General features: G+C 37.1%; 1 protein-coding gene across 12 annotated transcripts in view; it reads right to left on the reverse strand.

The window, feature by feature from the left end:
- RHOT1 (ras homolog family member T1) overlaps positions 1-27,737 on the reverse strand; it is a 58,784-nt gene that overhangs the window by 25,156 nt on the left and 5,891 nt on the right. For all 12 annotated transcript variants that reach the window (XM_081219380.1, XM_081219381.1, XM_081219382.1 and 9 more), the window contains exons 2-10: positions 24,839-24,897; positions 22,185-22,266; positions 19,893-19,936; positions 19,541-19,594; positions 19,332-19,384; positions 13,453-13,561; positions 13,054-13,155; positions 862-960; positions 245-353 (exon numbers count right to left, since the gene is read on the reverse strand). In XM_081219380.1, coding sequence (XP_081075506.1) covers positions 245-353; positions 862-960; positions 13,054-13,155; positions 13,453-13,561; positions 19,332-19,384; positions 19,541-19,594; positions 19,893-19,936; positions 22,185-22,266; positions 24,839-24,897 — 711 coding nt within the window. The remainder of the gene's footprint in view (positions 1-244; positions 354-861; positions 961-13,053; positions 13,156-13,452; positions 13,562-19,331; positions 19,385-19,540; positions 19,595-19,892; positions 19,937-22,184; positions 22,267-24,838; positions 24,898-27,737) is intronic.

Genomic DNA, 27,737 nt, shown 5'->3' on the forward strand with positions numbered 1-27,737 from the left:
CAGATGGACCTCTGTACTCCTGAGATCCAATCAATTTCCCTACCTCTAATTTATACTCACAGTAAAGATAATTATCCCCACCAATGCCTGCCTCTTCCAACTCTTAAACATCCAGGTTAGATTTTAGGTATATTAGTAAATACAAACATTTCCCTAAATATAGATAATACCATAAAGACTTTCGCCTTCTGCCAAATTTTGAAAATATTAAATTCAAAAGGGGGAAAAAGCACCATTTACCCACCTTTCAGTGTCAATCCACTATCAGCCACACCATCACTTATATGTTTTCTGACTACATTTTTGACGTCTTCTAGAGCTTGAGGAGCTAACGGAGTGTTGAAACAAATTCTCTAGCAAAAAACATAAAAATAAAGTTAAAAACAAATCAGCATTAAAACCACAAATAATACAAATATTAATCCACAAAGCAACATTAAATCAAAGAGTTGCAACCAAAGGAAACAAATTCGGAATTAGCAGAGCCTCTACTTTGTATTAAGTAAGACATGTCATACTTAGGACATGTTTTCCCTACTCTCCCCATCATGTTCCTAAAACACAGAGCTCTTTGTATAGCTATGTTATACAAAACCGAGAAAGAAAAACAGTTCAGAGTTCAGACTTCAAGTCATCCTTAATACACCCACTGTACACCATGAAATGACACTCTCAGAGTCCCCTCAATTCCTAAGCATGAGTTTTATCCCCTAGGTAAAGATTAAATAGCCTGACGTGAAAGAGAGTTTTTACATGAAAGAGATGCATGTTTATCAAAATACCATTGTTCAAGCCAATAAATTTTTTCTCTTCTCAGCAAAAAAGGACCAAGATACACAAATATCTGAAATAAAAGGCTACCTGAAAGAAGTTGAGTTCAGCATCATTGAGAGTACCATCATTATCTTGATCAGATATTTTAAATATACGAGTAAGGGCTTTTATACAGGATGGTTTCATCTATAAATCATTGAGAAAAGAAACAGTCGTTTTAATGTAAATAGCTGGGATTTTAAAATATGATTTTCATAAATATGCTTAGAAGAATTCTAAATGTTTTCACTGCCAAATACATAACATCAAATACAACCGACATGAAAAATGAACTCAAGTAAAGCCATTTCCTTTCATACCCAAGCCACTTTAAGTAAATGAGGCAGTATTTACTTGGACCGACCTGGAATGGTTAAACTCTCCCTTCATGACCACACACCCTCTGAAGATGGGCAAAAGAGAAATTCATCTTTAGGGAAGATTCATTCTTCCAGTCATATAAAGAAGAAATGCCCTCTCTCATTCCATAAAGAATTTGAGCTACATAAAACTATAGTAAAGGCTTCCCCCCCACACAACTTCTCTGATTTTTGACCTTCTAGCAGCAAAATGGGACTAAATGTTTTGGTCTGTCACTTGTGTGTGTGTGTATCTATCAAAGCTGGGATATAAATGTACTGATTCGCAAGCAGGTGACAAAATAGCACTGGTTGATAAGTGTACAAGTCTTTTACTAACTTCCTATTATGAGATAAGAATTACATTTAAAAAATTACATTTTGGGGCTTCCCTGGTGGCACAGTGGTTGAGAGTCCGCCTGCCGATGCAGGGGACACGGGTTCATGCCCTGGTCCGGGAAGATCCCACATGCCGCGGAGTGGCTGGGCCCGTGAGCCATGGCCGCTGAGCCTGCGCGTCCGGAGCCTGCGCTCCATAACGGGAGAGGCCACAGCAGTGAGAGGCCCGCGTACCGCAAAAAAAAAAAAAAATTACATTTTTGACTCTACAACTTTTATAAGAAAAGCTGCTGGAAATGTACTCTGACAACTTTTATTTTAGGATTTATAATGGACAGAACAAATATTTTACTATTTAAAAATAAGCCCCACATGCTTCTAATTTGTATAATTGCTATAGGAAAATCACTGTCAACAATTTTGAGAAAATAAAACTTTTAGGAAGATTTCTGAACACTGTGTAAGTGTGGAGGGAGATATCTTATGGACATCTGAATCAGAGAAATGAGACGGCAAGGTGAGGAAATGTGTACTTGTTAGCTTACTAACTTCAGTGATATGGCTATCCAGAGCAAACAGTAATGATGAGTTTTGATCACACTAACATATCAAACTCAAGTGCATAAAATAAGTTCTTTTAAAAATAGCATGGAAGTATAGCTGATTCACTGTTACAAAGCAGAAACTAACACACCACTGTAAAGCAAATATACTCTAATAAAGGTGTTAAAAAAAAAAAAGATAGCCACCAGAGTCAAGATGCAAAAAAAAAAAAAAAAAATGAAGGAACAGTTATCTTCTTTTGGTTTAAATAGGGGCTCTAGGGGAGCAACTTGATATAATGATAAACAGGTAAAATCTAAGACATAAAGAGATTAGAAAGAACTGAGAAAAAGAAGTCAAACATTTAGGGAGCACTGGTTAGGGGTTTCTTTATAAAAGAACCTTAAATGGACTATAACCTATCACATCCACAATCATGGATAATTTTTTAAGCAAAAATAAGATATTGCTTCTATAAACGTGATCCTAATATTAGATATTCAAGTTTAATAAAGATCACATTATATTTTATTTACTCTTCTTTTAAAAATCTGTTACATAATAATCTAAACGTTTCAAAAAGTAGCAAAGCTAGAATGGTGCAAAAAACAGAATCTAAAACTAACTTTTTATTTGCCAGTGGTTTTTCCTTGTATCATAAAATGCTACATTAAAAAAAGTAATTGAAGAGAAACAGTGATGCATTTTTCATTAAAGCTTGAAATGCATCAGAAGCAAAAGTGCTCTAAGGTACTAGCTCAATACGATATTTAAATATTAACCTCTTAAAATATAACACCAAAAAATGACTACTTTTTAAAAGTATTAAAAATTATACTTTAATAAAACTAAAATATTTTGGCAGTAATAAAATAAACTCATTTTGCATATAAAGTAATCTAAACTCTCACACAGATCTTTTTCATTATTAGGTAAGCAGAGGACTCCATGGGTCATACAGAGTCTGTCATCACTGGAAACATATTTCAAATTCAGGCTTTAATTTAGAATATGATCTTTTTGATGATCCTAGCTCAAATCTGTGTTAAAAGCTTATTAATGTTGTCTAAATGAAAGACTCTGTTATAAGCTTAGACTCAAGGCTTGTACTTGTATAAATCAAGGCATATAATCTCTAAAAGTTACAGATTTTACCTTAGGCAGGTCCACCTAAGAAATGACTAACAGATGGTAGTAGGTGTTTTACAGGGAAGGGAGGATTAGCAGATTAGCAGAACTAATAATAGGCCTAAGAAAAAAGTAGCAATTAGAGAATTGAGAACAAACTAACAGTGGGGATTTAATGTACTGCTAGGCTAAGCTGAGAAGTAAATCTCTCCAGTATGAGACTGTTTCCCAAATTTTCTTGATCATAAGATATAGCACCTGGCTGAATCAGAATGGAATCTGTATTTTTAACAAGTACACTTAGTGACTATTATGAGGTGAATTTGGGAAATACTGAATTAAGAGCAAGTTAGAAATAAACACTCCAATTAAGGAACAGTAAACCAGGATTAAGGAAGAGTAAATCAGGGTCAGATTAAGGGATAATTCAGATTAATATTTATACCAGGGGTCAGCACTTTTTTGGTAAAGAGCTACATAGCAAATACTTTAGGCTTTGGGGGTCAACAGGCAAAATCAAGGATATCATGTAGGTACTTACATAGCAAGAGATAATCAAATTTCCAAAAAGTTTTTATTAATGAAATTAAAAATATAGTAATAACTGAGTATACATTTACTCCACAGGTCTACTAATGAGAAGGATGAAATTCCTCTTAGAGGGATAATATTTGGCTTAATTAGGGTTCAAAGTTAATGTTCCCTATCTTATAATAAACTATAATGGAATATAATCTGCAAAAAACCCCACAAAAACAAAAACAAAAAACAAATCACTATGCTATACACCCGAAACTAACACAACTATACTTCAATTTAAAAAAAAGTAAATCAACTATACTTCAATTAAAAAAAAAAGTCAGCATTCCCTATCATGAAAATCAATTGCAAGTGTTCAGCTGTTAATGCTGATCTGTAATGAGATTTTACATATTTCATCTTTGAAAATGTCTTTTTGCACAGATACACACTGTCAATAGTGACACCTATCTGTAAACATATAACTTTAATTGAGCACTTTCATCACCTGGAAGGCATTTACAGTATCATATTTGATTTTTTTCTTGATACTGCCTGTTAACACATGATTACACTGCAGATTGATCAGTTCAAACTGAAGGCTGGGTGGAAGCTCCTCAACTGCATGGTCAAATGGATTAGGAAATAAGGAAATTTCCTTTGTACATGCATTTAGGTCCAAAACAACCAATACTGAAATTAGAGCTCAGAATATATATCTGTTTTGCCATCTGAAAACCCATGTTTTTTCTTTTCTTGTTTTGGCATGATAGGTATATACTGATAATAAAAAAATAAAATGCCGCAGTACAGTGGTACACATGGTACATGAAATGCTGCCGCATGTGAACCTTGTCAGTCCAGTTAGCAGTGCACTGAGCAGCAGTGTTATGACAGTTGCCACATATAAGCTCTGTTGCAACTATGCAGCTCTGCCTTTGTAACAGGAAAGTATAGTTAAACATAAAGGAATGAAGGTGGCTGTGGTGCAGTGATACTTATTTATCAATGGTGAAATCTGAATGTCATACAATTTTCCCATATCTCAAATATTATTCCTTTTGATTTTTTCCCCAATCATTAAAAAATGTAAAATGTATCTTAGCTCATAGGCTGTATAAAAACAGGTGGCAGGCCAAATTTGGCCTGTGGGTCAGTTCTCCAACCACTAACCTATACTATAAACTTTTCCTGAAAAAAATGTTTTCAGGAAACTTTTTTTCCCCCAGCAAACTTTTATTTCTTAAAAACTCAAAACAACAACAAAAGAAACAAATAACTCCATTAAGAAATGGGCAAAATACTCAAATAGACCTTTCTCCAAAGAAAATATACAAATGGCCAATAAGCACATGAAAAGATGTCCAACATCATTAGCCATCAAAGAAATACAGTTCAAACAACAATGAGATACCACTCACATCAACCAGGATAGCTATAAACAAACAAACAGAGGTGGGGGCTGGGGAATAACAAGTGTTGGCAAAGATGTGGAGAAATTGGGACTTTCATAGTTTAGTGGTTCCTTGGTAAGTAAAACATAAAATTACCACATAACCTAGCAATTCCACTGCTAAATAGACACTCAAAACAGGGGTTCAAACTTATGTGCAAATGTTCTTAGCAGCTCTATTTACGACAGCCAAAAAGTGGAAGCAATCCAAATATCCAACAACAGATGAATGGATAAACAAAATGTGGTATATCCATAAAATGAAGTATCATTTGACCATAAAAAGGAATGAAGTACTAATAATGCTACAACGTGGATGGATGTACCTTGAAAACGTTACACTAAGTGAAAGAAGCCAGACACAGGGACTTCCCTGGTGGCACAGTGGTTAAGAATCTGCCTGCCAATGCAGGGGACACGGGTTCAAGCCCTGATCTGGGAAGATCCCACATGCCACAGAGCAACTAAGCCCGTGCACCACAGCTATTGAGCCTGTGCTCTAGAGTCCACGAGCCACAACTACTGAGCCTGTGGGCCACAACTACTGAAGCCCGCATGCCTAGAGCCCGTGCTCCGCAACAAGAGAAGGCACTGCCATGAGAAACCCATGCACCACAACAAAGAGTAGCCCCCATTCGCCACAACTAGAGAAAGCCATGCGCAGCAACAAAAACCTAACGCAGCCAAAAATTAATTAATTAATTAATTAATTTTAAAAAATAAATAGGCACAAGACTCTTAGATAGCCTCATCCACCAGAGGGCAGACAGCAGAAGCAAGAACTACAATTCTGCAGCCTGTGGAAGGAAAACCACATTCACAGGAAGACAGACAAAATGAAAAGGCAGAGGACTTTGTACCAGATGAAGGAACAAGATAAAACCCCAGAAAAACAACTAAATGAAGTGGAGGTAGGCAACCTTCCAGAAAAATAATTCAGAATAATGACATTGAAGATGATCCAGGACCTCGGAAAAAGAATTGGAGGCAAAGATCGAGAAGATGCAAGAAATGTTTAACAAAGACTGGGAAGAATTAAAGAACAAACACCTAGAAGAATTAAAGAATGAACAATCAGAGATGAACAATACAATAACTGAAATGAAAAATACACTAGAAGGAATCAATAGCAGAATAACTGAGGCAGAAGAACGGATAAGTGACCTGGAGGACAGAATGGTGGAATTCACTGTCACGGAACAGAACAAAGAAAAAAGAATGAAAAGAAATGAAGACAGCCTAAGAGACTTCAGCGACAACATGAAACACAACAACATTCGCATTATAGGGGTCCCAGAAGGAGAAGAAAGAGAGAAAGGACCAGAGAAAATATTTGAAGAGATTATAGTCAAAAACTTCCCTAACATGGGAAAGGAAATAGCCACCCAAGTCCAGGAAGCGCAGAGTCCCAGGCAGGATAAACCCAAGGAGAAACATGCCGAGACACACAGTAATCAATCTGACAAAAATTAAAGACAAAGAAAAATTATTGAAAGCAACAAGGGAAAAACGACAAATAATATAAAAGGGAACTCCCATAAGGTTAACAGCTGATTTCTCAGCAGAAACTTTACAAGCCAGAAGGGAGTGGCACGATATATTTAAAGTGATGAAAGGGAAGAACCTACAACCAAGATTACTCTACCCAGCAAGGATCTTGTTCACATTCGATGGAGAAATCAAAAGCTTTACAGACAAGCAAAAGCTAAGAGAATTCAGCACCATCAAACCAGCTCTGCAACAAATGCTAAAGGAACTTCTCTAGTCAGGAAACACAAGAGAAGAAAAGCACCTACAAAAACAAACCCATAACAATTAAGAAAATGGTAACAGGAACATACATATTGATAATTACCTTAAACGTGAATGGATTAAATGCTCCAACCAAAAGACACAGGCTTGCTGAATGAATACAAAAACAAGACCCATATATATGCTGTCTACCAGAGACCCACTTCAGACCTATTGACACATACAGACTGAAAGTGAGGGGATGGAAAAAGATATTCCATGCAAATGGAAATCAAAAGAAAGCTGGAGTAGCGGGCTTCCCTGGTGGCGCAGTGGTTGAGAGTCAGCCTGCCAATGCAGGGGACACGGGTTCGTGCCCCCGTCCGGAAGGATCCCACGTGCCGTGGAGCGCCTGGGCCCATGAGCCGTGGCTGCTGAGCCTGCGCATCCGGAGCCTGTGCTCTGCCATGGGAGAGGTCACAACAGTGAGAGGCCCACATACCGAAAAAAAAAAAAAAAAAAAAGAAAGCTGGAGTAGCAATACTCATATCAGGTAAAATAGACTTTAAAATAAAGAATGTTACAAGAGACAAGGAAGGACACTACATAATGATCAAGGGGTCAATCCAAGAAGAAGATATAACAATTATAAATATATATGCACACAACACAGGAGCACCTCAATACATAAGTCAACTGCTAACAGCTGTAAAAGAGGAAATCGACACTAACACAATAACAGTGGGGGACTTTAAACCTCACTTACACCAATGGACAGATCATCCAGACAGAAAATTAATAAGGAAACACAAGCTTTAAATGACACAATAGACCAGATAGATTTAATTGAGATTTATACGACATTCCATCCAAAAACAACAGGTTACACTTTCTTTTCAAGTGCACACGGAACATTCTCCAGGATAGATCACATCTTGGGTCACAAGTCAAGCCTCAGTAAATTTAAGAAAACTGAAATCATATCAAGCATCTTTTCTGACCACAACGCTATGAGATTAGAAATCAACTGCAGGGAATAAAATGTAAAAAACACAAACACATGGAGGCTAAACAACACATTACTAAACAACCAAGAAAACACTGAAGAAATCAGAGGAAATCAAAAAATACCTAGAGACAAATGACAATGAAAACACGATGATCCAAAACCTATGGGATGCAGCAAAAGCAGTTCTAAGAGAGAAGTTTATAGCAATACAAGCCTAGCTCAAGAAACAAGAAAAATCTCAAATAACCAATCTAAACTTACACCTAAAGGAACTAGAGAAAGAAGAACAAACAAAACCCCAAGTTAATAGAAGAAAAGAAATCATAAAGATCAGAGCAGAAATAAATGAAATACAAACAAAGAAAACAACAGCAAAGATCAATAAAACTAAAAGCTGGTTCTTTGAGAAGATAAACAAAATGGTAAACCTTTAGCCAGACTCATCAAGAAAAAGAGGGAGAGGACTGAAATCAATAAAATTAGAAATGAAAAAGGAGAAGTCACAATGGACACCAGAGAAATATAAAGCATCATAAGAGACTACTACAAGCAACTCTATGCCAATAAAATGGACAACCTGGAAGAAATGGACCAATTCTTAGAAAGGTATAACCTTCCAAGACTGAACCAGGAAGAAATAGAAAATATGAACAGACCAATCACAAGTAATGAAACTGAAACTGTGATTAAAAATCTTCCAACAGGGCTTCCCTGGTGGCGCAGTGGTTGAGAGTCCACCTGCCGATGCAGGGGACACAGGTTCGTGCCCCGGTCCGGGAAGATCCCACATGCCGCAGAGCGGCTAGGCCTGTGAGCCATGGCCACTGAGCCTGTGCGTCCGGAGCCTGTGCTCTGCAATGGGAGAGGCTATAACAGTGAGAGGCCCACGTACCGCAAAAAAAAAAATCTTCCAACAAACAAAAGTCCAGGACCAGGTGGCTTCACAGGTGAATTCTATCAAACATGTAGAGAAGGGCTAACACCCATCCTTCTCAAACTCTTCCAAATAATTACAGAGGAAGAAACACTCCAAAACTCATTCTATAAGGCCACCATCACCCTGATACCAAAACCAGACAAAGATACTACAAAAAAAGAAAATTACAGACCAATATCACTGATAAATATACATGCAAAAATCCCCAACAAAATACTAGCAAACAGAATCCATCAACATATTAAAAGGATCACACACCATGATCAAGTGGGATTTATCCCAGGGATGCAAGGATTCTTCAATATACGCAAATCAATCAATGTGATAAACCATATTAACAAATTGAAGAATAAAAATCATGTGATCATCTCAAAAGATGCAGAAAAAGCTTTTGACAAAATTCAACACCAAATTATGATAAAAACTCTCCAAAAAGTGGGCACAGAGGGAATCTACCTCAACATAATAAAGGCCATATACGACAAACCCACAGCAAACATCACTGTCAATGGTGAAAAACTGAAAGCATTTCCTCTAAGATCAGGAACAAAACGAGGATGTCCACTCTCACCACTATTATTCAACATAGTTTCGGAAGTCCTAGCCACAGCAATCAGAGAAGAAAAAGAAATACAAGGAATACAAATTGGAAAAGAAGAAGTAAAACTGTCACTGGTTGCAGATAACATGATACTATACATAGAGAATCCTAAAGATACCACCAGAAAACTACTAGAGCTAATCAATGAATTTGGTAAACTTGCAGGATACAAAATTAATGCACAGAAATCTCTTGCATTCCTATACACTAACAACGAAAGATCAGAAAAAGAAATTAAGGAAACAATCCCATTCACCATTGCAACAAAAAAAATAAAATACCTAGGAATAAACCTACCTAAGGAGGTAAAAGACCTGTATGCAGAAAACTATAAGACACTGATGAAAGAGATCAAAGATGACACAAACAGATGGAGAGATATAACATGTTCTTGGATTGGAAGAATCAATACTGTGAAAATGACTATACCACCCAAAGCAATCTACAGATTCAATGCAATCCCTATCAAATTACCAGTGGCATTTTCTACAGAACTAGAACAAAAAATTTTAAATTTGTATGGAGACACAAAAGACCCCGAACAGCCACAGTAGTCTAGAGGGAAAAAAACAGAGCTGGAGGAATCAGACTCCCTGACTTCAGACTATACTACAAAGCTACAGTAATCAAGAAAATAGGGTACTGGCACAAAAACAGAAATACAGATCAATGGAACAGGATAGAAAGCCCAGAGATAAAGCCACACACCTATGGTCAATAAATCTATGACAAAGGAGGCAAGGATATACAATGGAGAAAAGACAGTCTCTTCAATAAGTGGTGCTGGGAAAACTGGACAGCTACATGTAAAAGAATGAAATTAGAACACTCCCTAACACCATATACAAAAATAAACTCAAAATGGATTAGAGACCTAAATGTAAGACCAGACACTATAAAACTCTTAGAGGAAAACATAGGAAGAAGGCTCTTTGACATAAATCACAGCAAGATCTTTTTTGATCCACCTCGTAGAGTAATGGAAATAAAAACAAAAATAAACAAATGGGACCTAATGAAAATTAAAAGCTTTTGCACAGCAAAGGAAACTACAAACAAGACAAAAAGACAACCCTCAGAATGGGAGAAAATATTTACAAACAAATCAGCTGACAAAGATTAATCTCCAAAATATATAAACAGCTCATGCAGCTCAATATTAAAAAAACAAAACAACCAACCCAATCCAAAAATGGACAGAAGTCCTAAATAGACATTTCTCCAAAGAAGACATACAGATGGCCAAGAAGCACATGAAAAGCTGCTCAACATTACTAATTATTAGAGAAGTGCAAATTAAAACTACCATAAGGTATTACCTCACACCAGTTAGAATGGGCATCAGAAAATCTACAAACAACAAATGCTGGAGAGGGTGTGGAGAAAAGGGAACCCTCTTGCACTGTTGGTAGGAATGTAAACTGATACAGCCACTATGGAGAACAGTATGGAGGTTCCTTAAAAAACTAAAAATAGAATTACCATACGACCCAGCAATCCCACTACTGGGCATATACCCAGAGAAAACCATAATTCAAAAAGACACGTGCACCCCAATGTTCATTGCAGCACTATTTACAATAGCCAGGTCATGGAAGCAACCTAAATGCCCACTGACAGACGAATGGATACAGAAGATGTGGTACATATATACAATGGAATATTACTCAGCCATAAAAAGAAATGAAATTGGGTCATTTGCAGAGACGTGGATGGATCTAGAGACTGTCATACAGAGTGAAGTAAGTCAGAAAGAGAAAAACAAATATCGTATATTAATGCATACATGTGGAATCTAGAAAAATTGTACAGATGAACTGGTCTGCAGAGCAGAAATAGAGACACAGATGTAGACAACAAACATATGGACACCAAGGGGGGGAAGTGGGGGTGGGGGTGGGATGAATTGGGAGATTGTGATTGACATGTACATACTGATGTGTATAAAATGGATGACTAATAATAACCTGCTGTATAAAAAATAAATAGAATAAAATTCATAAATAAATAAATAAATAAATAAATAAAAGAAGCCAGACACAAAAGACCACATATTGTATGATTCCATTTATATGAAATGTCCAGAATAGGCAAATCCATAGAGACAGAAAGAAGATTACTGGTTGCCAAAAACTGGGGTAAGGAAGGAGGGGGGAAATGGGAGTGACTGCTAGTGGGTACAAGGTTTCCTTTCGGGTGATGAAACGCTCTGGAGTCAGACAGTGAGGATGGACACACAATTTTCTGAATACATTAAAAATCACTGAAGAGGGCCTCCCTGGTGGCGCAGTGGTTGAGAGTCCGCCTGCCGATGCAGGGGATACGGGTTCGTGCCCCGGTCTGGGAGGATCCCATATGCCGCGGAGCGGCTGGGCCCGTGAGCCATGGCCGCTGGGCCTGCGCGTCCGGAGCCTGTGCTCCGCAACGGGAGAGGCCACAACAGTGAGAGGCCCGCATACCGCAAAAAGAAAAAAAAAAAAAAAAAAAAAAATCACTGAAGAGAACACTTCAAAAAGGTGAACTTTATGGTATGTGAGTTACATCTCAATTTAAAAATTAATTTTAAAAGTCTATGGTAAAATATTGTTAAATTTTAAATATTTCATTAAGGAATTACTGTGTTTCTAAGCTATGGAACAAAAGGGAGTATTCAAATTGTATTACATAATATACCCATGTCAAATAATTACACAAGTTTTTTGCTTGTATGTGTTTTTAAGTTTGTAGATTTTAAAAAAATATATTATTTTATTTATTTATTTATTTTTAAATTTTATTTATTTTTTTTTGCGGTACGCAGGTCTCTCACTGCTGTGGCCCCTCCCGCCGCAGCGCACAGATTCCTGATGCACAGGCCCAGCGGCCACAGCTCACGGGCCCAGCAGCTCCGCGGCATGTGGGATCCTCCCGGACAGGGGCACAAACCCACGTCCCCTGCATCGGCAGGCGGACTCTCAACCACTGAGCCACCAGGGAAACCCTATTTTTTAAATTTATTTATTTATTTTTTTTTGAGGTATGCAGGCCTCTCACTGTTGTGGCCTCTCCCGTTGCGGAGCACAGGCTCCGGACATGCAGCCTCAGTGGCTATGGCTCATGGGCCCAGCCGCTCCACGGTATGTGGGATCTTCCCGGACCGGGGCACGAACCCGTGTCCCCTGCACTGGCAGGCGGACTCTCAACCACTGCGCCACCAGGAGGCCCTATTTATTTATTTTTTACACAGCACTTTATTATTAGTTATCTATTTTATACATATTAGTGTATATATGTCAATCCCAATCTCCCAATTCATCCCACAGATTTGTGGATTTAATTGTAGCAAAGCAAGTAGACCATTAGTTAAGTCTTTGGACTTTTTATTGTTACAATTGCCAATTCTTCTGTTTGTTTTAATGGCATTTCCTGAAATAATATTTCATCTGGAATATTATTGACTATTTAACATGAATGTCTTTGAAGAAAAGTACCTAGAAAATATAACAGTACAGTAAGCAATAAATTTTAATTTTAGCTGTTTAGATGAATACTTCAGAGTTACTAAAAACAGTTATCCTAACGGAGTTACTACCTACACATTCCAGCCCCTACTAACACAGCCTGGTGGGATGGAGGGTTTACCTCTTTCTCCTCTGGGCAGTACAGGGGCCCTGTAGGATGAAGAACAGCTTTCTGTGCATAATAGAAGAGCTCCGATATGTTCTTCAGATTTTTTGCTGAACACTGAAAAGAAAGTTTAAAATTTTTCACTCTGAAAGCAATTATGAGAGCTAAAAATATTTTTTAAACTATCAACATTCCTTGAAGAAACTGAAAAAAGTGCATTTTTCTTAGTAGATATCACAATACAACTGTCTACAAAGAGCTCAGAGGCCATCTCCAAGTTCTCTGTTTTATTTGGTTTACATGACTTCACAAACAAATTTATTCCACCCCACATCTTCCCTCCCTCCTATTCTGAACCTCAATTTAGTGAGAATTCACCAACCATAAATTTCAAAATCAAACGATAAGGCATACCTCCACACAGGTTTCTATTTCTGTGTACTGGTTCATAATAGGAAGGATGGTCTCCATACTACTGTATTCCACCAGATCAGATTTGTTCCCAACCAATATCAAAGGCAGCCTGAAATAAACAGGGCACATTGTAATAATAAGGAAGGCAAAAGACATTAGATTTATATTTTAACGTACATTGTAACCTAGTCTAACTAATAAGATTTACTTAATCTCCTCAATATGAACCCTCTATCTTAGTCAGCCCAAGCACCCTGGAAAGCATGTTCATAATCAACAAATATTTACTGAGTTCCTATTATAAGCTAGGGACTGTTCTAAGCATTACAGACACAAGACAGAAAAGGTCCCTGCTCACTCTCATAGTGAAAATCAGAAAATAGACACTAAGCAAATAAACAAACAAGACACTTTCCAATTCTGTAAGTGCAATGAAGGAAATAAACAGGGGGATATGGGATAAAGTAATGGGAGGGGGCTAACTCTACATGGTAATCAGGGAAAAATCTCTCTGACAAGGTGGCATTTGAGCCAAGGAGTGAAGGATGAAATGGAATCTGTTATGTGAAAAGCCAAGAAAGAGCTGGCTGGGAAGAAGGGACAGCATGTGCAAAAGCCCCAAACAGAGAAAACATTCCCATGAGTCCAAAGAACAGAAAAATGCCAGAGTGGCTGGAGTACTGGTCCAAGGGGAAGAGGTATGAAATGGAGTTGGAGAGAGGAGCAAAGGCCAGACACAAAAGGAATTACAGCTGCAGTGAAGAGTGTGTGTTTTATTTTAAGTGTAAAAAGGGAAGCCACAGAAGGGTTATAAGTAGGTGAATGATATGATCCAAATGATATTTTAAAATGCAGTCATTTGTTATCTTTGAGAGATACATACTGAAATATTTACAGTACAATATGATGTCTGATTTGTTCAAAATGATCCCAAGGGGAGGGGTAATAAATGAAACAACACTGGCCATGAGTTGTTAATTACTGAAGCTGGATGACTGATACAGAGGGATTCATTATACTATTCTCTCTACTTTTGTATATGTGTGATTTTTTTTCAATAATAAAAAAGTTTTTTATGTGATATCTTGGATTAGGGCAGTGAAGGTGAAGAGGAAATATTCAGATTTGAGGTATATTTTAGAAGTAGAACAAACAGGAGCAATGGGTAGATTAGATATGGAGATTGAAGGAAAACAGAAATCAAGAAAAGTAAACAGATTTTTTGGCTGGACAAAATGAGTAGAGCTTCTGAGACAGAAAAGACTGAGAAATCTGGGTGGGGGGGGCAGTGGGGAGTAGGCAGGGAATTAAGGATTTTGTTTTAAACAAATTAAATCTGACAGGCCTATCAGAAATCTGAATGGGGATTACCAAGGAGTACTAACCCAGTGGAGAACAATTATTTGTACATCCCACAAGAGAGCTTAAAGGGAAAGCAAATCATCTTGCTGGAACTCCAGATTGCAAAAGAAATACTTGTAAGCATTTATTTAACCACCTAGTGTGGTTATTATGTATAAAAGGACTGGCCCACTTCATAACCCAAATATAGATTGTTAATAGAACCAGAAGGTTTCCAAAAATGTGCTGCTTTACAATCAAAGGTGGCTCAGAATAATTTATGGATCTTAAAAAAAAATACACATGTCCAAGCCCTCCTCCAAACCTACTGATTCTAAAACTCAAAGGTGGAACAAAGGCATCTATATTGTTTTAAAGTACTTCAGGCGACAGTGATGGGCACATCTGACTAAGGAGCACTGTGATAATGGAACAAGGAAGTCCTAAGTAAGAACATATGTGTAACAAATATAAACTTAAGGTATGAGGCCCAGGAAAGAAGGTATTGGGAAAATGTGAAGTCCATACACTAAAGAAATAGATCACCTTGGAACAAATCAACCACAAGAGAAATAAATATGCTCACATGATTCAGGGAGGGGTAAAAGTATAGCCACACCTGAGAAAGCACAATTAGATCTCCAAATATTGAAAGCCACTTTCAGATGGCATACTAAAAGGGCCACAAGACTAGCCAGCTAGTTTCTAAAGAGCAGTTTAGGAAGCTATCATAGTAGAGCCCATTTTAAAAATTCAGTTGTTCAAGCTAGTGTTTGATAGATCCTGGCAAAACTGACTCCTCTGAAGAGTCCCTCCTGGAAACAGTTCAAGTAATCAGCAAGAAAAAACAAGTGTCAGGAGCATACAGGCATTGTTTCCTCCAAGGCATTCCTGTCCAATACAACCTTCTGGGATGACAGAAATGATCTTTATCTGTACTGTCCATTCCTGTAACCTCTAGCCACAAGTGGCTATCAAGCACTTGAAATGTGGCTGTGTCCAAGAAACTGAATTTTTCATTTTATTTCATTTTAGTTAAATTGCCACAACTGACTAGAAGCTACTGCCTTGGACAGTATAGCTCTAGAGAGCTCCTTTCAGCTTTGTCAGTAAGTCACTATAAAGTGACTTTAAAACAATGCTAATGATAAAACAATGATAAAGAGAAGCCATCAGGGCTTCCCTGGTGGTGCAGTGGTTGAGAGTCCACCTGCCAATGTAGGGGACATGGGTTCGTGCCCCGGTCCGGGAAGATCCCACATGCCGCAGAGTGGCTGGACCCGTGAGCCATGGCCTCTGAGCCTGCACGTCCGGAGCCTGTGCTCCACGACGGGAGAGGCCACAACAGTGAGAGGCCCGCGTACCGCAAAAAAAAAAAAAAAAAAAAAAAGAGAAGCCGTCAGAGATGCAAGATGTAGCACATTCAATGCCATCTCAGTCACAAAGTAAATACGTGAGAGGGTGAGTCACCATGTTCATCTGTTTAGAAACAGATCTTTAGAGTTTCAAGGCATGAAAATGCCCCACTAAAAAAGAAATCTAAAAAATGAAGTAAAGGGCCAGATGTGTATAATATATAGATATTAGTCTGGTTTTCCTAACATTCAAAAAGACTCAAAGAACAAGACAAGAATGCCCACTCTCCCCACTTTTTTTCAACAAAATATTGGAAGTACTTGCCAGAAAAATTAGGCAAGAAAAAGAAATAAAAGGCACCTAAAACTGTCACTATTTGCAGAGGACATGATTTTATATATAGAAAACCCTAAAGACTTCACCAAAAAACTGTTAGAACTAACAGACAAATTCAGTAAAGTGGTGGGGTACCAAATCAATACACAAAATTTGGTTGCATTTCTATACACTAACAACAAACTATGAGAAAGAGAAATTAGGAAAACAATCCCATTTACAACTGCATCAAAAAGAATGAAATACCTAGGAATAAATTTAACCAAGGAGGTGAAAGACTTGTACACTGAAAACTGTATGTTATTGATGAAAGAAACTGAAGAAGACACAAAGAAACAGAAAAATATCCTGTGCTCATGGATTGGAAGATTTAATATTGTTAAAATGTCCATATTACCCAAAGCAATATACAGATTCAATGCAATCCGTATCAAAATTCCAATGACATTTTTCACAGAAATACAGCAAATAATCCTATTGGATGGAACTACAAAAGACCCTGACTAGCCAAAGCAATTTTGAAAAAGAACAAAAAATCTGTAGGCACCATGCGCCCTGATTTCAAACTACATAACAAAGCTATAGTAATCAAAACAGTATGGTATTCGCATTAAAACAAATACATAGATCACTGGAACCCAAACAATATGGTCAATTAATTTATGACAAAGGAGGCAGGAATATATAATAGGGAAAGGATGGTCTCTTCCACAAATGGTATTGGGAAAAGTGGACAGCCCCATGCAAAAGAATGAAACTAGACCACTATCTTACATCATACACAAAAACTAACTCAAAATGGATGTAAGACCATTTTGATCAAAGACTTGAATGTAAGACCTGAAACCATAAAACTTTGAGAAGAAAATATAGGCCTAAGTTACTTGACATTGGTCTTGGTGATGAATTTTTGGATCTGGCAACAAGAGCAAAAATAAACAAGTGGGACTATATCAAACTAAAAATTTCTATTTCTACACAGCAAAGGAAATCATCTACAAAATTAAAAGACAACCTACTGAATGGGGGAAAATTATTTGCAAATCATATATCAGATAAGAAGTTAATATCCAAATTATACAAATAACTCATAAAACTCAACAGCAAAAAAAAAAACCCCAAAACTCCGATTTAAAAACGGGCAGAGGATCTGAATAGATTTTTCCAAAAAAACGTCATACAGCTGGCCAACAGGCACCTGAAAAGATGCTCAACATCACTAATCATCAGGGAAATGCAAATCAAAACTACAATGACATATCACCTCATACCTGGTAGAATGGCTATTATCAAAAAGATAAGAAATAAGAAGTGTTGGTGAGGATGTGGAGAAAGCGGAACCCTCATATACCTCTGTGCACTGTTGGTAGGAATGTAAATTGGTGCAATCACTATGGAAAACACTATGAAGGTTAATCAAAAAATTAAAAATAGAACTACCACACAATCCATCAATTCCATTTCTGGGTATTTATCCAAAGAAAACAAAAACACTAATTTGAAAAGATATATGTACTCCCATGTTCATTTACAGCACTATTTACAATAGCTAAGATATGGAAACAACCTAGGTGTCCATCAATGGATAAATAGATAAATAAGATGTGGTGAATATATACACAATGGAATATTATTCAACAATAAAAAAGAATGGAATCTTGCCGTTTTCAACAACATGGATGGACCTTGAGGGAATTAGGCTAAGCACAGTTAAGTCAGACAGAGAAAAACAAACACTGTATGATTTCACTTATACATGGAATCTAAAAAAAAAACCAAAATCATAGATACAGAGAACAGAATAGTGCTTGCCAGATAAGTGGGTGGGAGGTGGGAGTCGGTGAAACAGGTGAAGGGGGTCAAGAGGTACAAACTTTCAGTTATAAGATGAATAAGCCACAGGGATGTAAAGCACAGCATGGTGACTATAGTCAATAATATTGTGGAGCATACTTGAAAGTAGCCAAGAGAGTAAATACTAAAAGTTAACTGTACGATGACAGATAGCAACTAGACTTATTGTGGTGACCATTTCACAACATACACAAATACTGAATCATGACATTATACACCTGAAACCAATATAATGTTATGTCAATTATATCTCAATAAAATTTTTTTGAAAAAGACTCAAATGCTTCACAAATAACATGTTCATTTAAACAATACCACGAGAATGTTTTGTTTCCATTTAAAGCTCAAAACATTTATACCTAGGACCACCAATCTGCTCAGAAAAAAAACAGAATTTGCTTTTTCCCTATCATACATATATCTTCCAAAGAATTTCAAAGAAATCTCCCTGCATGAATTTCTAAATGAAGATCTCTATAAAGATTTTTAGAGAACTTATAAAGCACTTATACATGCATTATATTTCACTGGATTCTCAAAATAACCACATGTAGCCAAGAGAAGTATTACCCACTTACAGATGAGGAAACTAAGGTTCAATGAAGTTTTAAAGCTCATAAGAGGACAAGCCAGATTTCCAAGGTCACTCATTTTCCTCCAAGTCCTGTGCTCTTACATATACCACATGGTGAGCAATCAATGACTTAGGGTATTGCCAATCCTCAAAAGGGCATCTCAAGAGAGAGGGCACATTATAGTACCAGAGCTCTATTTTCTGCTTTGCTCTCAAATATATGCGCTGCCTCGAATAATTCCTCCCAAAAAAGGTGTGAGTGTGTAAACAGACAGACCTATAGATAAAGCACATATGGCAAACTGTTAACTAGTGGATCTAAGTGAATAGTTTACAGATGTTCATTGTACTATTTCTTGCAACTTTCCTCTAAGTTTGAAATTTTTCAATATACGAAGTTTGAGAGAAAAAAAACTACCTGCTGTCTTTGTCTGTTCTTTCATTTATGAGAGGAATCCATCGACTTGTTACCTAAAATGAAAATTAACAAGAACTAAGCCATGATGAGGATCTTCTCTGAAAAATACTCTACCCTTGACCCCTAAAATTCTAAATTGAGGATCAATTTTAAAAGTGCCCCCACTGAAATTTAACAAAATATAGTGAAAAAATGTCATACATTCATACCTTATCAATAGAATGCTTGTTGTTAACAGCATAAACTATGCAGATAACATTAGCCTACAAGAAAAATTAACAAATTGATGTCATTTTAAAATAACACAAAAGTAGCATTTAATAACCAACTAGCTAATATATTTGGGCCAAAGAAAGAACAAAATCAGAAAACTAAAAAACTTAGCATGCCTCTAAGAGGAAAAGGTTCCAAAGTATTTACAGCAAAAATACATTCTCAAAGTCAGCAGTAACAATAAAGAACTGAAAAAGCCCTCTTGGTAAGTGAGAGAATGAAACGGTAGAAACAGAATCATCACTGTTTTCCCACAAGAAAACCTAGAACTATTTTTTTTTAACTTACCTGTGATATTTCTTGATGAAGTTGTTCATCACTCTGTTCTGCTTCTACAAATGACAAAGACAAAAATTTCTTTTCATATTTTAAACACTTTCATAAAAACAAATGGCCAAGCTAAAATCCAGATGACACCCACCTAACATCCCTCAAAACATCCCTCACCCCTCATGTCATTTACATGGTGTAGTGCCAGACAAGTGGCAAAGACAAGGGCAAGCCAAAGAAAGCAGAGTTGAACTATGATAAGGAAGATGGCTGGCACTGAGAGACAAGTCTACATGAAGATAACTCAGGCAAGGAAGAGCAGAAGGCATTGTGTGATAAATCTGGGCCGGCATCTGATCCAGAGTTGAGAAGGGACTGGGAAAAGAGATCAGAAACCCAAGCTAGAGTCAGAAGCCCAGACAAAGAGTCTATACACACAGGGTCAAAATGCCAGGTGAGAATCTGGGCAATATAAGCTTAAGATCTAGACAGCAGATAGAAGTAATCTTAACCAGGCCTCAGAAGCAAAACTGGAGCATGATAATGAGTCAAGAACTCCCTGGGGACTTCCCTGGTGGTCCACTGAGTAGGACTCAGCACTCCCAATGCAGGGGGCCCAGGTTCAATCCCTGGTTGGGGAAATAGATCCCACATGCATGCCCCAACTAAGAGTTCACGTGCCGCAACTAAGAAGCCCTCATGCCTCAACTAAAAGATCCCAAGTGCCACAACTAAGATCCCGAGTGCCACAACTAAGACCCGGCACAGCCAAAATAAATAAATATTAAAAAAAGAAAAAAATTCCCTCACTGGCCCATATCTCTGGCTAGAACTGGTCTCAATGGGTGGATATGCCTATAATCCCACAGGTGCAGGGGATAGGTGCAATATATAGCTAGAATGGAGAAGTAAACAAATGAAGACCAAAGTAATTATTGACATATTAATTTAGATCACTTTACGTTAACTGTTTCCCCCCAAAATGCATGTCATTTCTGACATACAAACTAATATCACAAATAAGTACATGATATTTCAGTTTATGCTAAAAAATTGGCCATATTTTAAATATCTTCTCCAATGTTGAGTAATCAATGGGTTAAGGCCTCAATTCTAATACTAAAGTGAATCTAAATATGTGGCTACACATATTGAAAAAGAATAATTCTGTAAATAAAGCTAGTTATGAGACTGATTGTAGCAGAAAACATCCAACTCCCCTCAGCTTCTAGTACAGTGCTGTCCAAGAGAAATATGATACAAGCCATACATGAAATTTTTAATTTTCTAGTACTCACCTTAAACAAAGTAAAAAGGAACAGGTAAAATGACTTTTTAATTTAACCCAAAATAGCAAAAATATTAAAATTTCAATATGTAATCAATAGAAAAATTATTAATGAGATATCGTACATTCCTTTTTTCATACTGTCTTTTAAATCCACTTATATTTTATACTTAGAGCACATTTCAATTTAGATCAGACACATTTTAAGTGTTCAACAGTCATATGTATCAGACTGCGAAGTATTTCACTTTTGGAATATATGGAATACCAGCTCAGCAAAACAAAGTATTACTAATGTAGTTATACCCATCTTTAAAAATAGATTTCATTTTTTAGAGCAGTTTTCGGTTCACAGCAAAACTGAGTGGAAGGTACAGAGATTTCCCATATACCTCCTACCTTCATATACAGCTTCCCCCAGTATCAACATCCCTCATCAGAGTGGTACACCTGTTACAACTTCCCTTTCTTTCCAAAAGAAGCCCCAGAACAAAGTAAAATAATTTAGTGACTAAAAAGTAAAGTAGTAGTGTGTAGAAAAACTTTACATTATTAAAAGCAATATAGATGTGCTTCCATTATCATATATTGTAAGCAAGATGATAACTGCTTTAGCTTTTTTTTTTTTTAGGACAAAGTCTGACAAATTAAAGAACAAATTTAGAACTCAAAATATTTTCAAATTAGAACTCTTTCTACATCATCAGAGCATGCCTGAATGTCTGATAACAAAATTAACACAGAACTTCTCTTTGCAAACATGCAAATTCAAGGAGGGTATCATTTGTCTGGTCATTTGCCATCCCTCCTTCTTTTTCATTATTACAGAACCCAACTTAGTAAATTAGGGACAGAGAACTGCTTTTCGTGGGGTGTGGGGTAAGACAAAAATAGTAAATGATCATTTACTGCTAGAGAAAAGGAACACCCCTCCTAGAACATTTGTTAAAGCTCAGGTAAGTACCTTGTTAAGGACTATTACATTAACTCTACAGATTCACCTACAAGAGGACATTCACTACCTGAGTAATCTACAATGTGCGTTGGAACTCTCTCAGGGGTGACATCAGCTGGAATGGTGATTTCTTCTGCCCGAGGAGGAACCTTCATTTGCAAACAAATATAAAAAAGGAAAAACCTTTGAATATTATCAATCAAACTTGTTAACAGATTATATAAATTTATCCATATATTAGCCCCTTTTGCCAATACTTATCTTTACAAGTATTTATTGTATTTTTAAATGCTTATTTTTATGCTTTACCACAGATGCAAATATATATGAAAACTATATGATAAAACACTTTTTTAAAAAAAAAACATGCACATTTATACCCGTGCGGGAACAGGACATATTAAGGATACTTCAGCTCCTAAATTAATTTGGTGTTTCAAAATTAGATTTTTAAAATGTAGTTTTCATTCTATTTTGTTGAAGGCTTAAGATACTCTGCAAATGAAGACCTATGTTAATCTAAAACAATCCTCAAATAAATTAATAAATTATCAAAATTCATTTCTTCTAGAAGATAACTGGCTACACAGGCCTTATGCTTAATGACCCTATTACTTAGAAAAACTCCTTATCCACACCCAAAAGGACTATGCTAAAATGCCAATTCTGGACTTCCTTGGTGGCACAGTGGTTTAGAATCCACCTGCCAATGCAGGGGACACGGGTTCAATCCCTGGTCTAGGAAGATCCCACATGCCACGGAACAACTTAGCCCGTGCGCCACAACTACTGAGCCTGAGCTCTAGAACCCGTGAGCCACAACTACTGAGCCTGCGTGCCACGAATGCTGAAGCCCACGTGCCTAGAGCCCGTGCTCCACAACAAGAGAAGCCACCACAATGAGAAGCCCGTGCATCACAACAAAGAGTAGCCCCATTGGCCGCAACTAGAGAAAAGCCTGCGCGCAGCAACGGAGACCTAACACAGCCAAAAATATAAATAAATAAACTTATAAAACAATTAAATTAAAAAATAAATAAAATAAAATGACAATTCTAAACTAAATTAAACTATCACAGAAAACTTTTAGGTATTATAACCTGAGTGATCCTAATTAACGTTACTGATTCCACACACCACATATGAAAATACACTCCATTTTACAAATTAAGCTATGATTTATTGAACTACCTTATTTAAGAGAAAAAAAAGCAAAAGAAACAATGAGTGGGACTTCCCTGACGGCGCAGTGGTTAAGAATCCGCCTGCCAGTGTAGGGGACATGGGTTTGACCCCTGGTCCGGGAAGATCCCACGTGCTGCGGAGCAACTAAGCCCGTGAGCCGTAACTACTGAGCCTACGCTCTAGAGCCTGTGAGCCACAACTACTGAGCCCGAGTGCCACAACTACTGAAGCCCGCGCGCCTAGAGCCCACGCTCTGAAACAAGAGAAGCCACCCAATGAGAAGCCCGCGAACCGCAATGAAGAGTAGCCCCTGCTCGCCACAACTAGAGAAAGTCCGCACGCAGCAACAAAGACCCAAGGCAGCCAAAAATAAAAATAAATTAAAAAAAAAAAAAGCGAAACAATGAGTGGTCACATGGCAGTTGTAATTTTTGAAATAACTACCACGTAATACATCAAATTCCTCTCTAAACAGCAAAATTGCACAGATATTCCTAATTAAACAAGAAATGATAAATGCAAACCGTGGCACTAATAATACTTACTATGTGAAGAAAGAAAATAAAAAGAAATAATTTTCATCCCTTTTGCATTGATCCCATTCCTCATAACAACATCTTAACTTTACATAAGGCCTTAACCAACAGTCCCCCCATACTGGAACTTCCAAAATGTAATAAATAAATACATTGCCAGCAATAACAAAACCACCTAACTTTTGGCGGCACTCTATTATTACTAAGCTTATCTCATTTGAGATCCATAACAATCCTTTGAGGTAGGCAAAGGTGGAATGAATTAGATTTTTTATTTGTAAAATGATGCAGGTGGTTAATATTTGAGGTTTTCAAATATGTGTGTCAGAATCCTAGTGGTTCAGGGCTTCCCTGGTGGCGCAGTGGTTGAGAGTCCGCCTGCCGATGCAGGGGACACGGATTTGTGCCCCGGTCCGGGATGATCCCACATGCCGCGGAGCAGCTCGGCCCGTGAGCCATGGCCGCTGAGCTTGCGCTCCACAATGGGAGAGGCCACAACAGTGAGAGGCCCGCGTATAGCAAAAAAAAAAAAAAAAAAAGAATCCTATCCTAGTGGTTCTAATGCCTCAAAGACCGGGGAGTGTCAGATGGAAGGCAGGCGGGGAGCCAGGCCTTTTACCCTTACTTCAACTAAAGGAATACTCCATCTGTTCTATATTTTGGGCTTATGAAAAACATTGAGAGGATGATACAGCTTAGATATCTCTAACATCCCTTTCAGCTACCATTTTACAGATGAGACAACTAAGGCACAGAGATGACAAATGTCCTAGCCAAGATCAGAAGTAAGAAACATAAAGGCCTTACTTAGTGAACTCAGAACTAGTTTGACTCTTTCTCCTACACTATATTTCAGAGATGTCTTGTAAAAACTACCACAAGCCTTTCTAAAAGTCATTAACTATCAGAAAGAAACCACATGCAAAAATGTATTCTATTTAACTCAATTTTGATAAAATTTAAAAAATTTTAAATATAGTTAAGAAATCAAAATGTTTACCTCTTCTGGGAATTCTTCACTGACCAGAGACATAATCAGTGATGTCTTCCCAACTCTAGCTGTGAAAAGAAGAAAGAATTACTTTAATAAAGTATTTAGATTCTACATAACCTCAAATTTAGCAACCACACAGGAAAGCCTGTTATTTGTTACCTAAAATCAGAGTCATCCAAATTAGCATGTTTTAGTACAATACTTAAATTATATCTTTTTCTTCTGCTTAGTAAAGTTACACATATTCATTGTTAAAAACAAAAAATTACCAAAATATATAAAAGTAAAAATCTCCCATAGTATCCCCCATTGTTTAACATATGTAGTCTCCCAGATTTTCCTACACTTATATTTAACATAATAATAATTTACCACAGTAGAATCAGAGTATTTATACTATTTTGCAATCTTCCTTTATCACTTAATTATGTATTTGGGCAGTATTCCATGTCAATATTTTTAAATCTCCTGGGAGGGGGAAAGGGAAGGTCATTATTTAATAAATATAGCATTTTCATTGGGGATGAATAAAAAGTTTTAGATGTAGAAAGTGGTGATGGTTATACAACACTGCGAACACATTTAATGCCCCTGAACTGTACACTTACAAAAGGTTAAACTGTTTAATGTTGTCTTGTGTAGTTTATTACAATTTTTGAAAATAGCAATAGTGCACTTTATATTAACATTTAAAAAGCTTCCTACATTATTTTTGATAGCTGTATAAGAATCCACTGTATACAGGTTTCCCTGGTGGCGCAGTGGTTGAGAATCTGCCTGCTAATGCAGGGGACATGGGTTCGAGCCCTGGTCTGGGAGGATCCCACATGCCACGGAGCAACTAGGCCCGTGAGCCACAACTACTGAGCCTGTGCATCTGGAGCCTGTGCTCCGCAACAAGAGAGGCCGTGATAGTGAGAGGCCCGCGCACCGCAATGAAGAGTGGCCCCTGCTTGCCACAACTAGAGAAAGCCCTCGCACAGAAACGAAGACCCAACACAGCAAAAGTAAATAAATTAATTAATAAACTCCTAAAAAAAAAAAGAATCCACTGTATGATGTCATAATTTATTAACGTAATTTCCTAACAATGAACAAGTTTTCACTTTTATAAACAATGCTGCAATGAGTATTTTTACAGGATAAATTCCTAGAAGTGGAACTCAAGTTAGCACACATGACCTTTTTTGTTTTAATAGACATTGTTAAATTAGCTCCAAAAAAGAATAAACTAATTTACATCCTCACCAATAGAAGAGCAGAGTGTCTATTTCTTTATATCTTTACCTCATTTCTTTTTTAGGGTATCATATTTAAAGGGTTAGTAAGAGCAAAGATACTTTCCTGTTACATTTTCTAACCTAGCAATTTTTTTAATGCACAAACTTAAATTCTTAATCTTCTTTCTAAAAATTGACTTTCATTCCCATCATTTTCTGATAATATAATTATTATTGCTAGATATTCAAATGCTTAACTAAATCCTCTTGTGATTCTAGAGGAAAACAGTCCACCTGCCTGTTAATCTCCACCGTAATAGAAAATTATAGTTTTCAAAAGTCAAGTCTAAATATAAAAGAACTGGAAAATGTTAAAGTTAAGGAAAGTCACATTCCTTTTCTAAATGACTAAAAGAAAGGGTGACTAAAAATACAAGTCAAAGGACTTCCCTGGTGGCGCAGTGGTTACGAATCCACCTGCCAATGCAGGGGACACAGGTTCGAGCCCTGGTCTGGGAAGATCCCACATGCCTCGGAGCAACTAAGCCTGTGTGCCACAACTACTGAGCCTGTGCTCTAGAGCTCGCGAGCCACAACTACTGAGCCTGCGTGCCACAACTACTGAAGTCCACGCGTCTAGAACCCGTGCTCTGCAACAAGAGAAGCCACTGCAGTGAGAAGCCCACGCACCGCAACGAAGAGTAGCCCCCGCTTGCCGCAACTAGAGAAAGCCTGAGTGCAGCAGCGAAGACCCAACATAGCCAAAAATAAACTAAATAAATAAATAAATTTAAAAAAACCATTTAACCAAAAAAAAAAAAAATGCTTTGGTGAATCTAAACTAGGGCTTTTTTGCTTCTCTTAAGGCCTACCCACCTAACCTTGAGTGAGACTATCAAAGAAATAATGAAGCAGCAGGTTTAAAATTAAAGTTAAAATAGGCCACTTTCAAGCTAATTTTAAGTGAGAAAATAAATGAATGCCTTGAAGGAAAAAATTTTAGAATATTAAAATTTTAAAACTCTTTAAATAAGCCTATAATCAAAAAGGTTCCTTATGGGAATCCCCTGGCGGTCCAGTGGTTAGGACTCCACGCTTTCACTGCCGAGGGCCCAGGTTCAATCCCTGGTCAGGGAGCTAAGGTCCTGAAACCCGTGTGGCACAGCCAAAAAAAAAAAAAATCCCTTATGACAATGGCAGATGAGTATAAATGTTACATATTTTTAACTACTCCAGAAAATAAAAAGTATTTCCATAAAGGAACAAAATCCCAAGCTCTTCTCTAATTATTGCACCAATTAAATTTTATATTTAATATAATATATACTATAAATACTTTATATAGTACAATTTTATGATAAATATAATTTAATAATTATATATAATGTAAACATTTTAATGTAAATATTAATATGGAGGACAAAAAATTATCCTTTGTTAGCCAGACATCTGATGGTCTCTATTTCCTCTGTTTTGCCTGAGAAATATTTAAGTGATCTATAAGAATTAAAAGCATGGCCACAATTATCCCCAAGGACAGAAGGCCTTCTGATTCAGTTCAACACAACATGCTACAGTTCTGTCTGAAACCCCATGCTTCTAAGTAGGTCATCCATCCATGGGAAGCATAATTCATCACTATAGAACAAATTATCTAGATTTATCCCGGCTAAAAATTTGTCTTT

The sequence above is a fragment of the Mesoplodon bidens genome (assembly GCF_964165515.1).
Source record: "Mesoplodon bidens genome assembly, chromosome: 19".
Lineage (NCBI taxonomy): Eukaryota > Metazoa > Chordata > Mammalia > Artiodactyla > Ziphiidae > Mesoplodon > Mesoplodon bidens.